General features: G+C 39.9%; 1 protein-coding gene across 4 annotated transcripts in view; it reads left to right on the forward strand.

The window, feature by feature from the left end:
- Positions 1-12,527, forward strand: part of NMRK1 (nicotinamide riboside kinase 1) — a 28,879-nt gene extending 16,352 nt beyond the window's left edge. For 2 of the 4 annotated variants that reach the window (XM_011968240.1, XM_011968238.1), the window contains 5 exons: positions 3,118-3,265; positions 3,348-3,419; positions 4,043-4,149; positions 6,295-6,378; positions 11,561-11,928. In XM_011968240.1, the coding sequence (XP_011823630.1) occupies positions 3,118-3,265; positions 3,348-3,419; positions 4,043-4,149; positions 6,295-6,378; positions 11,561-11,580 (431 nt within the window). In that variant the 3' untranslated portion in view covers positions 11,581-11,928. Of the gene's footprint in view, positions 1-3,117; positions 3,266-3,347; positions 3,420-4,042; positions 4,150-6,294; positions 6,379-11,560 lie in introns of all 4 variants that reach the window. The other 2 variants (XM_011968239.1, XM_011968242.1) reach the window with 2 other exon arrangements.
- Positions 12,528-13,149: the final 622 nt, after the last annotated feature.

Consider the following 13,149-nt stretch of genomic DNA (forward strand, 5'->3'; position numbering starts at 1 on the left):
AGCAGAATACATATTTTTTTTCTTGAGTACACGGAATATATTACCCCAAATAGTCCATATATGCAAGGGCATGGAGTAAGTCCTAATACACTTTATGGATTGAAGAAATATAAAGATACTCTGTAATCACTATGAAGGAAATTAAAAAGCAATAACCAAGTGTTTGAAAAGTAAGCATTACCCTTTTTTCTGATTTTCAAAAACTTTTGCTAATGGAAAATTTCAAACATATGCAGAGGTCAGCAGAAAAGTATAATGAACTCTCTCATGAGTTCACCATCCAGTTTTAATAAGATGAAATTTTGACCAATTATATTTCATCTATATTGTTTTCAAGCAAATCCCAAACATCTTTGTATTTTATCTGAAGCAAAACACATATCTATTCCTTGGGTCAAAAGCTAAATCACAATGAAAATTAGAAAATATTTTTAATGAATGATCACAAAAATATATCAAAGCTAGAAAGACTGCTGGTTCCAGCCAAGATGGATTAGTCCCATTGCTCACTGGTCCTCCCTCCTACAATGAAAAACCCTGGACATAATGCAACAAACAGACGAAGGAAGACTGAAGGGAAAAAAGAAAGCATGCTGGCTAGAGATCCCAGGAGGTGAGGAATGACATGGCTATGGGATCCCTGGGTTTTCTTTTTGCTTCCTACCTATACAGGAGAAGTATACAACATGGAACCATTCATGGGCACAGGCTGAAAAAGGAACAAGGAAAAGGGTGGCCTACCAGAACAGAAAACCTTTTTGATAATATCCACCCTACTCTAGCCAGACACAAAAGGCAAAACCGTCCTCCCTTCATGGTGTTAGCTGGGTGCGGAGCTGGACTTCCAGAAGATCCATCCAGCATTAGCAAGGCAGGGTGATGCTGGATCATCACCTCCACGTCACCCACGGGGGTTGGACCAGTGGAACCAAATGGGGAGCTGCACTTTCGCCTCCACCTGGCAGTACTCAGGTGGAAGGAGGCAGTGTGCAATGGAGCAGGTTGGCACTTCACCTTCCTTACTCAGGTGGTGTCAGCTCCTGTCAGAGGAACCCAGTGGAAAGATGAACTTCTGCCCACAGCTAGCAGCAATGAAACTTCACCGGCACTCTCCTTGACCCCCTCTTCCCACAATGGACCAACTTCCCCCGCAACACAGCATCAGCAGGGCCTAGCAGGAAGCAGAGCATCCGCCCCCACCTGCAAGCTATACCGGAACAGGGTGACTGCCTGCAAAAGAGGATTAAATAGGATCTACAGCCTTATAACACAGGATCTAAAATGTCCTGGACACAACTGAGAATCACTTGTTATACCAAGAACCAAAAAAGTTTCAACTTGACCAAGAAAAATGAATCAATAGACACCAATACCGTGATGACACAGATGTTGAAATTATCTGACAAAGAATTTAAAGCAGCGTTATTAAAAGACTTTAAACATAGTATTGCAAGCAGGCTTGAAACAAGTGAAAACCTAGAATGCCTCAGTAAAGAAATAGAAGATTTGAAAAAAGAACCAGATGGAAATTTTAGAATGGAAAAAATACATTAATCAAAATTTGAAAACTCACTGGATTGGCTCAGTAGCAGAGTAAGTACGACAGAGAAAATAATTAGTGAACTTGGACAGAACAATACAAATTATTCTCAACAGAGAGAGAATAGACTGAAAATAAATGAATAAAAATGTGGAACAATAATGAAAGATCTAATATTCATATCTTTGAAGTCTCAGGAGAAAGTGTGGGACTAAAAAAGTATTCGAAGAGGTAATGGTTTAAAAAACAAAAAAAACTGGCCAGGCGTGGTGGCTCAAGCCTGTAATCCCAGCACTTTGGGAGGCCGAGACGGGTGGATCACGAGGTCAGGAGATCGAGACCATCCTGGCTAACACGGTGAAACCCCATCTCTACTAAAAAATACAAAAAACTAGCCGGGCGAGGTGGCGGGCGCCTGTAGTCCCAGCTACTCGGGAGGCTGAGGCAGGAGAATGGCGTGAACCCGGGAGGCGGAGCTTGCAGTGAGCCGAGATCCGGCCACTGCACTCCAGCCTGGGCAACAGAGCGAGACTCCGTCTCAAAAAAAAAAAAAAAAAACTTCTCAAATTTGGTTTAAGACATAAAACTTCAAGAATCTGAGCAATCCCCAGATTAACTAAGTCTGATAAAAAATATAGAGATGGAACAGATTACAAATTCCAAAAGCAAAAAAGGTAATATCACTGTAAACATTATCGGTAGACATTAAAGAGATAAAAGGATATTATGAACACTCATTATACAAATAAGTTTGAAAAGTTAGGTGAAATTGACAATTTCCTAGAAAGACATCACTTACCAAAACTAACACCAGAACAAAGAAAAAAAAAACCTTGATAGTCCTATGTCTATTAAATAAATTAATCCATCATTGAAAAACCTTCCGCTAAAAAACACTCTTAAGTGCTGTTGGCTCAATTAAGTAGTTCTGGAGTGGAGCTGAGAATTTGCCTTTCTGACAAGTTCCCAGGTGATGCTAATACTACTGGTTTAAGTACCATATTTTAAAAGCTATAGGCTACTTCTCTAAAATCACGACTAGCTCGAGAAGTATGTACATTTTAGAGTGTGACAATGACACATTTGTGTTCTTTACAAATTGTCTGACTTTTAGTTATTTATCTAGAAGAGCTCTTTGCTGATTAAATATCTTAACTCTTTGCCAAGGACATTACAGATATTTCCCCCCATGAGTCATGTGTCTTTCGAACTTATCTGTAGATATTTCATCTCCTAAAAATTTTACATTTTTGTGTAGTCAGGAGAGAATCAAAGTTACAAGTAAAGCAAGGTTAGCCATGGGTTTCTGATTGTCAGAGCTGGTATTAGGGACGTAGGAGTTCACTGTACTTTACTTTTTTGTATGTTTGAAATTTTCCTTAATAAAAACGTTTCACTCTGGTTTATCAGTATTAGAGTTTCAAAGTGTCATCTAAAATATTTGTTATTAGGAGTTTTGAAGGGAAATAAAATGGTGGTCTATATGTTTACAGAATCCTGGATATATGCATCACAAAAAGTCACATCACAAAATGTTTTGCTATATTGATTGCATATTTTTGTGTGTTTGTTCGAAGTGCTTGAAGCTCTTAACATGGAAAAAATGATGTCAACCATTTCCTGCTGGATGGAAAGCGCAAGACGCTCTGTGGTATCGACAGACCGGGAAAGTGCTGAGGAAATTCCCATTTTAATCATCGAAGGTTTTCTTCTTTTTAATTATAAGTAAGCATCTCCACTCTAATATTGGCTCTGAGTGAATGGGGGGAAGAAAAATCCTTGTGAACTAAGTATGCTGTTATTTTAGGCCCCTTGACACTATATGGAATAGATGCTATTTCCTGACTATTCCATATGAAGAATGTAAAAGGAGGAGGAGGTAAGTTGTGAAATCATCTTTGTGAGTTGTAATTGAAAACAAAAAATTTAGAAGAAAAATGAGGACAGCAACATTATTGAGCAATGTCATTTTTCAGACACAGGAAGCCTTAACTCTTCTTTATAAAAGGAGCAAAACCTTTTTCCATAAATGGTCATCCACACAAAGTAATGCAAATTACTTTCTAAGAAAAGGGCCTTATATCAAGCTTTTGACTCATTTCTCCTAGATCCTCAAACAAAACAAGCCCATGGTGATTATGATTTTAATGTGAGTGAGCCTGTTCTGCCACAGCTACAGAGAACACCAATTAGGTGAAAGCTTAATCCAACATAGTGGTCTCTCCATCATTATTTACACTATTTGTCTCTTAATTCTCTTATAAAGCACTAGAAGGAAAAAGGATAATTAAGAATGATAGTCAGTGGATTACAAAATTAATTTTAGGATCAGAGAACTAAATCCACGTTACTACTGTCTTTCTAACTGCCATTGAGTTAAAACATGTAGCACACTGTTTAGATTCAGCCTCTGAGTGATTTCTCCATTATCCTGACCATTCATATTTTACTTTATCAATTGTGTGTTTCTGTCAACATAAAGTTTCCTACGTGTTTTGATAGTACAAGGGTCTATGAGCCTCCAGACTCTCCAGGATACTTTGATGGCCATGTGTGGCCCATGTATCTAAAGCACAGACAAGAAATGCAAGACATCACATGGGAAGTTGGTAAGTGCCTTTTCTCCCTCTGTTCAAAAAGTCCCCCTTTTACTTGTCATTTGCCTCAAAGTATAGAAAAGAAAGGACTCATAGAAAAGTATAAAGGGACACTTAAGCAAGAACCCTCTGGGCTTCTCCTCTTCCATAGCTGGTTCTCCTGGTTTCTGCTTCTCTCTGTGGCTCTCATCAGCCTCTGGATGGTTATTCATTCAACCAGTATCGAATGAATGCCTTCTGGTGCTACCCTGGAGATGTTAAGGGGAATAAGGCAGACCCAGCCCCTGCTGTCATGCAGGTGACATTCTATCGTGGAAACAGGTGCTAGAGACACCAGCCTGTCCTTTCCAGCTGCTGTAAGTTCTGTGACACCAAGCTCTAGGGGACTGCCGAGATCCCAGTAGTCAGGGAAGGCTTCCTTGAGGAAGTCACATTTAACCAACCTTTGATGAGTTTAACTGAACAAAGGAGATGCATTGGGGAATAGAAGATCACCCCAGAAAGTGGGTATGGCACACGAAAGGACCAGAGGACACGAAGGAATGAGAAGCCCCTGAAAGAAAGCTGGTGCGGAGAAAACTTTCTGGTAAAGAAAACCAAGGGAGCAGATTGATGCTGGTGATACAGGCAGGGTCCAGACCCTATAAGGCCAATAGTCTAGGTAAGGACTTTGATCATTATTCTCAGAGAAGTGAGAAGCTCTCTAGAGAGAAGTTTTAAACAAGGACATGATTGATACAAATTCTTTTTAGTTAAGACCCCTCTGGCTGTGTGGAGAATGGAGGAGGATAGATTTACAGGGTGTGATGTTAGACGCCTGCACTCAGTAGAAATGGGTGATAGAACAGCTATGGAGGGGGCGGGAAGATGACAGATGCCTCAGCAACTGACGGATGTTAGAAAAAAGTGAAGGCATTGCAGACCTGTAAGGGAGGAATGCATGTCTGTTTTGCATATAATAAGGTTGAGGTGCCTGGGAGACATATGTAGCAATTTGGAGGTAAGCATCCGGATCTGTGGGCTTGAGCTAAGAACAGATCACTGGAATAGGGCACTCGATGCAGAGAAGATGGCAGAAGGCTGTTCTATAAGACAAAGGAGTTAGAACTGATGTATGCTTTTCACAATAAAGGGGACTTGTCCGTGTTGTGAGAAGCCTGTTGGCCTCCAGGATAGGTAGCTATGTCAGAGCCGTGTGGAATGCATACGGAGTGTATCCCCAGGGCCAATGCTGAGATTCTGGCTGCACCATGTCCACCTTGGATCATTGGTTGCAAGAACATCCTCTTGCTTCCCTTCTCTCCCTTTTACCTAAAATGCAAATCTAATCAGGCTCTTGCCCTGCTTGAATACCTTGAGACGTCTCCAGATCTTTGAGATACAATCCAAACAGCCAGACATCAAGGTCTCTAACGACTGAGGTACTGAGGTACAGTCTTGCTCTAGAATCTCACCTCATGTTGTTCCCAGAGCTTCCTCCTATTCTAGCCATTCCAAATGGTGCATCATTGCTCTTGCCTTCCCCTGCTATTTTCTGACCAGAAGGCCCTTTCCTTCCTTTAACCTAGACAACATCTACTTTTTCTCCAAAGCTGCTTATGCCAGTTTTATTAAAAATACATCTTTTCTCTGATAGCTGAAAACACACACACACACACACACACACACACACACACACACACACATATTTTCTGAGCCTGGTGAATTCTGAGTTAGTACATATGTTGCAGATCCCAGACCGCTGCATGGTTTAAGAAGCTTCCCAGGTGATCCTCATGTCTAAGTATGTTGAAGAATTACTCCTTAAGTGACCCTTTTGGGTGAACACCTTCAGTGCATCAAAAGTGCCATATGCAGAACACCACTTACTTTCTTCTGTTTCATTCCTCTTTTCTTCTTTCTTTCTCTTCTCTTTTAATTAAATAATTTTCACATAAGCCAGTGTGGATTTATCTGTAACAATCCAGCATTTTTGACCTATTATACCTGGCTAGTATCTATTTCTTTCTTCAATCACTATTAATTTTCTTTTAAGTTATGGTCCTGGGTGCCTTGGTTAAACCTATTGGCATTTACAAGAGACGTTGGGTGCCAAAGTAAACATTGTATATTAATAAGCCTGTTAGCATTTGAACCGCTCTCTTTTCCCCTTCGTAGTGTACCTAGATGGAACAAAATCTGAAGAGGACCTCTTTTTGCAAGTATATGAAGATCTAATACAAGAACTAGCAAAGCAAAAGTGTAAGTATTGTGCTAACAAAGTGGAAGGTAGAGGAGAAACAGCCAGAAAAATAGTTCATTACATATGAAAGGATGGAATACCAGAATGCTAATGTAGGAGTGATTGTGCTCATCCATTCTTTGCTTTGAGGATAATTCAGAATCAGAAATTCTGGGGGGGAAGGTTTCGAGACTCAATTAGTTTGTCTGTCTGTTTTTAGGGGTGAAACCATGTACCCTTTGTTACATCTCTTAATGCTATTTATGTGATTTACTTTAAAATGTTTAGTAGATGGTTGTACCAAATGGGACTGGAAGTATCCTTTGGGCAGAGTATAATTAAAATGCTGATGATTTTGTTTTAGTATGTCCAGAGCTCCCCGTTTCTTTTATTCCCTTAAAGATTTCCATAAAATTTCTACTTTCCAAATACCTCAAAGATAAACAAAAGATTTTAAAAAGTATTATGAAGTGTTTATTTAAGGTTTTCATATTGGACAGCACTTTCTGCAAGTGCCAGAGATTTGCCTAAATATGGCTTCAACAGAAAGACAGTACAGGGGTAATGGTGGCTTCAGACCCAGCTGGATTAACCCGTTTATGCCTAGTGTTCCACTGTTGGAACTCTAAGCTAGTAGGAGTTATTTATATCCTAATGCTCAAGGTCATCACCAAGGTCTGGTTTTTCACACAAAAAAATTTGCAACCTCCAACATTAATGGGTTAAGGAACTCAAATAAGGTCCTCAGGACTCTGCTTCTATTCTACTTTCTATTTAGGGTTTATTTTGAAGTCAGGCTCTCCACTGACCTGATGTCTGTTGACAACAACATCCTTCTAGGTCCATCATTCCCAGTGTGAAAAGATACCTTTTTCAAGATTTGACCACGAGTTGATAAATGTTGGAGCTGGGTATTGAGTACAAGGAGGTTCATATTTATTCTCACTTCTTCTGCATAAATTTGAAGTTCTTTATCTTAAATCATTTTCTAAAAAGCAGTGTTCTGTTGTAGCCCAGATGATTAGTCCTGCTGGATCACATGACTTGCCAAAGCAATCGTTATGGCCAGAGAGATGGCATACTTTGATTGGCGAGGTCTGGATCACGTAACCCATCTTGTAATTGAACACCCCACCTAAGACCTTCTGATTTTAAAAATTTCTCTGGCCAGGTGCAGTGGCTTATGTTTGTAATCCCAGCACTTTGGGAGGCTAAATTGGGAGGATTGCTTGAGGCCAGAAATTCAAGACCAGCCTGAGCAACATAGTGAGAGAGACTCTGTTTCTGCAAAAATTAAAATTTTTTAAAAATTAGCTGCCAGGCGTGGTGGCTCACACCTGTAATCCCAGCACTTTGGGAGGCCAAGGCAGGTGGATCACGAAGTCCGGAGATCAAGACCATCCTGGCCAACATGGTGAAACCCCATCTCTACTAAAATACAAAAAATTAGCCGGATGTGGTAGTGTGCACCTGTAGTCCCAGGTACTCAGGAGACAGGCAGGGGAATCTCTTGAACTCAGGGGGCAGAGGTTGCAGTGAGCCGAGTCTGCGCCACTGCACTCCAGCCTGGTGACAGAGTGAGACTCTGTCTCAAAAAAAACAAAACAACAACAACAAAAAAACTAGCGGGGCATAGTAGCACACGCCTATAATCTCAGCTACTCAGGAAATTGAGGTGGGAGGATTGCTTGAGCCCAGGAGGTCAAGGCTGCAGTGAGCCATGATTGTGCCATTGTACTCCAGCCTGGGAGACAGACAGCCCTATCTCTGAAAATTAAAAACTTTAAAATTTCCCAAAGAGAAAGCAGGGCAGGAGGTAGAAACCAGAAGAAGAAGGTCGAAAAAACACGCTGGAAGGACAGAACTGTAGATCTAGCTATTGTTATATTTGAACTATTTGAATTAAAAGAATTTCCATGGCTAACACCGGCAAAATGCAATCATCAACTGGCTCAGAGAAGACAGTATGACTCACTCCAGCAGTGAAGAACATTATATGTTTTTTTGGTGAGAGGCAACTGCCCTAATCCAAATGTTGTCCTCCCTCAACGAGAGACTGAACCCAACTAGGCAGCTCATTGATCCTAAATATTGTTGATTTCAGGATCAGACCATCATATAGGCATGAACCCATTTGAAGGAATTTCAGGACCATTTTAAATTTTCTTCTTGCAAGTAGAATTTAGAATCTTTGCCAGATATGCCCGCCCACTCCTGCCATCTGTTACTTTGATGGAACGTCAGGCCTCCCATAATGAATCTCAGAGCACCAACGTGAGTGGATATAGAGGGTGTGGGGTGAAGGGAAGGGCTCAGCCTTCATAAATGATAGCACATGAGCCAGAGCCACTTCTCTGAGAGTTACTGGCCCCCCTTTCTGTCCCTAATGAGGCACTTCCAGAAGTGTTTCAGCTGTTGGACACCTGTAGCTCTTTGTCTTCTCAGCGATGGCCAGTGCTTGGGTCCAACTTTCCTTTATGACTAAGTCATACACTGGAGTTTGGCCTTATGATCTACCTACTGATAAAGATGAAAGTAGCCTTCGTCATGTAGCTCAGGTAAATTGCAACCAGTTCCATTCCAAATTGAGCCTTCACCACCTGTTCCAAGGCCCAAATACAGCTGGCATGTTTTGACAGGTGCTGCTAGCCCACAAGAAAGTGCATTTCCCAATGTTGTGATGCCCCTCCTCTTTCCTTCCCTACGTCCTAGAGGCAGGCAGGAAAGTATTTAGCTATGCCATTTGAGGCTTCTAGATATTAGATAAAGTTAAAAAAAAAAAAAACTTAAAAGAGGGATAAAAACAGAAATCCATCAGCTTTTCTTACCTCTAACATTTGTGCTGTTTTTTCTCAGTTACATAAATAAGTTACTGTTTTATTTCTAGTAACCTATTACCTTTCCTGGTGCTTGCATCCACAGTAACCTGGCAAAGCTGTCCTGAAGGTGCCCTCAGTGTAGCCTGGTTTAACCCTGAGTATGACACACACTGAGCCAGTGAGGGAGACCTTTCCTGTTTCCAGTGACTGATCCTCAGGGTTTTTTTTTTTTTTCTCACATCTCATAAACTTGTTTAGCTAATTTTTCAGTCTTAAGTACATAAAATCATAATTATGATAAAGTAATAATAATGAAGGGGAAACAAGAAAGACTGAGTTTAATTGTTAATGAAACAGTAAATTATTCAGCAGAGTAAGGGAATGGAGTTACACATTTAATTTAATCCTTATTTAAATCCAAAGTGTGAGGCAAAATTTAATCATTTCCTTATTCTTACTAAAACAAAGTAGTCTAGCCACCAGGAACATTCAAACTCCCTTGAAAAACATTTATTTTCACCTCATTATAAAAGCATATTATTTTTAAAGGTTTTTTATTTTATTTATTTATTTATCTTTATTTTTTTGATATGGAGTCTTTTTTCCATCTTTTTTTTTTTTTTTTTTTTTTTTTTGAGACAGAGTCTCGCTCCGTCACCCAGGCTGGAATGCAGTGGCGCTATCTCGGCTCACTGCAACCTCCGCCTCCCGGGTTCATCTCATTCTCCTGCCTCAGCCTCCCGAGTAGCTGGGACCACAGGGGCCCTCCACCACGCCTGGCTAATTTTTTATTTTTTTTTAGTAGAGACGGGGTTTCACCATGTTAGCCAGGATGGTCTTGATCTCCTGACCTCATGATCTGCCCGCCTCAGCCTCCCAAAGTGCTGGGATTACAGGTGTGAGCCACCACACCCGGCTGATATGGAATCTTGTTCTGTCGCCCAGGCTGGAGTGCAGTGGCGTGATCTTAGTTCACTGCAGCCTCCACCTTCTGGGTTCAGGCGAATCTCCTACCTCAGCCTCCCGAGTAGCTGGGATTACACGTATGCACCACCACGCCCTGTTAATTTTTGTATTTTTGTCAAGACGTGGTTTCATATGTTGGCTAGGCTGGTCTTGAACTCCTGACCTCAGGTAATCTGCCTGCCTTGGCCTCCCATAGTGCTGGGATTACAGGCATGAGCCACCACACCCTGCCTTGTTAAATGTTTATTATAAAGCAAAAGGGAGCAAGTAATTACCTGTGTTCTCTCCAGTCATTAGTGTTAACATTTTAATGAGTACACATCCAGTCTTTTTACTGTTCACATCAATCTCTCCTTTACAAGACTGCAAGGGCAGTGTAGTTAATCAGCCATGCTTATCTCTGTTTTTAAATTAGTATTTAATTTTTATGCAGCTTTATAGAGTTCATTATATAATGAAACTAAGTAGCTCTTCCAGTTAAAAACAAAAATCAAGGCTGAGTTCTGTTTTGTACACGAAAGAGAAATATAAGACTTGACATTGACCTTTTAGTAGAGAAGAAAGATGTCACATGCCTAGTTTCAAATCAAAGGAATAAGAAGTTGCAAAATAAAATTTAATTATCAGATGTTTGCATTGTTCTCATTAAATTTAAAGTATGATCTCATTATAAAATTATAGTATAATTATCTAGGACAGCAGTCCAAATTAACATAAGATCACTTAACCATTTCCCAATTGTTGTCTATTTACTGTTGTTACAGGTGTTTCACATGGGTAAATCACATGCTATAACAAAATATCTACATGTATTCGATGTTGGTTTTCTTCTTTTTGAATTATATCCCTGGAGTAAATTCCCAGAAGTGTCACTTGTGTAGTCAAAGGATGTAATCATTTTTACATTTCACATATTTCAAAAATGAAATACTACACTAAAAAATGTGTGCTCTCCAATATGAGCTGTGTAATAAGAATGTGGTAGATTTATCATTGAATTTCTATGCCAAATCAAGTATTCCATGGGCTTCCTTCGTTTAAGAAAAGGGATTAAAGGTAATAATACTTTCCCCACATCAAGGGTAACACTCCAAAACAAGGATTATACTGCAGACAGCTACCCTTTGTGGTTTTATTCTAGTCTTCAAACTATCTCATTCCCTGAAGTCAAGGATTACTATACCAATTACAAGTGATTTTGGATATCTATCTGATATTTTCAGGCATGCTTCACATTTAATGCAGGGATTAAAAGAATGGGACTTGGACTCAATTTAGTTCTTTACAGGAAACCAGCATTTTTGGCTCCAGAATCCCCGTAATTTAAACATCCTTAGATTTACTGTTGTTGATGTAAAGATTTAATAAAATGAGAATTGGAATTCTCCATTAATTTCTTTTTATGTTTATTCCCAAGGTTTGCAAGTAACAGCATAAAGACGGAATGCAGCAAATCCTTCCTGAAGTGAATTAGGAAACTCAAAGGAGTAATTTAAGAACCTTAACCAAGATACAAGGTGTACTGTGGTACAATGACAGCCATTGTTTCATATGTTTGATTTTTATTGCACATGGTTTTCCCAACATGTGGAACAGTAAATATCCATGCCAATGGACAGGACTCTAGCTTAGCAAGTTGCTCCCTCTCCAGGAAGCACATAGATATAGCAGAGCTCACAGTGAGTCAGAGAGTCTCCACTTTTTGAACATAGCTCTAAAATGATGATTGTCAAACTTTTCTAACTGGAGCTCAGAGTAAGAAATAAAGATTACATCACAATCCAATATATGTAGAATTCATTGTATGTGTATTTGTGTGTCTGTAGGTGTGTATATGTGTGTGTGATACATACATCAAGTGTCATAGGACATTGACCTTATATATTCTGCACTGTGATGTTTTTCCATCTTTAATTTCAAAAAATATATTGATCACAACCACAATTTGGAAAATGTTGCTCCATACCATCCCATACCACACTCACCACCTGCAAATAATAGCATTACTAGGAGCTGCAGTCACAATGAATAAATCAACAATTTGCTACAAGATCTAGGATTATTTATGTATTTTGGTGGGGGGGGTGTGTGTGTGTTTGCATGTATCTAATACCATTGTATCTCATTGTTGAGACTTTGTTACAAATAGGGTTTCTGGGTTTTTTCCCCCCACTCCTGGTTCATTTTGTTTTTGTCAAACCAGTGGTCTAAAATCACAGAAATAAGCAGTTACTTCAGTCATGTGGAATCCAGGGGACCTATCTTTGGAAAGCACAGGAAGGAGGTCTGAACTGTGTGATCTCTTGAGGCTGCTTTCAATGCTGGAATTTAAATTATGTACTGGACAATCTTTTGCTTATTCATAACAAAAAGATTACAGACAACCATCTCAATTTTCTTTTTTTTATACTTTAAGTTCTAGGGTACATGTACACCATGTGCAGGTTTGATACATAGGTATACATGTGCCATGTTGGTTTGCTGCACCCATCAACGCGTCATTTACATTAGGTATTTCTCCTAATGCTACCCCTCCCCCAGCCCCCAATCCCCGACAGAGCCCAGTGTGTGATGTTCCCAGCCCTGTGTCCAAGTGATCTCACGGTTCAATTCCCACCTCTGAATGAGAACATGTGGTGTTTGGTTTTCTATCTTTGTGATAGTTTGCTGAGAATGATGGTTTCCGGCTTCATCCAAGTCCCTGTAAAGGACATGAACTCATCCTTTTTTATGGCTGCATAGTATTATTCCATTGTGTATATGTGCCCTATTTTCTCAAGCAAGTCATTGATGGACATCTGGGTTGGTTCCAAGTCCTTGCTATTGTGAATAGTGCCACAATAAACATAAGTGTGCATGTGTCTTTATAGTAGCATGATTTATAATCCTTTGGGTATATACCCAGTAATGGGATCACTGGGTCAAATGGTATTTCTAGTTCTAGATCCTTGAGGAATCGCCACACTGTCTTCCACAATGGTTGAACTAGTTTACCCTCCCACCAAC

This window comes from Mandrillus leucophaeus, unplaced genomic scaffold (assembly GCF_000951045.1).
Source record: "Mandrillus leucophaeus isolate KB7577 unplaced genomic scaffold, Mleu.le_1.0 Scaffold833, whole genome shotgun sequence".
Lineage (NCBI taxonomy): Eukaryota > Metazoa > Chordata > Mammalia > Primates > Cercopithecidae > Mandrillus > Mandrillus leucophaeus.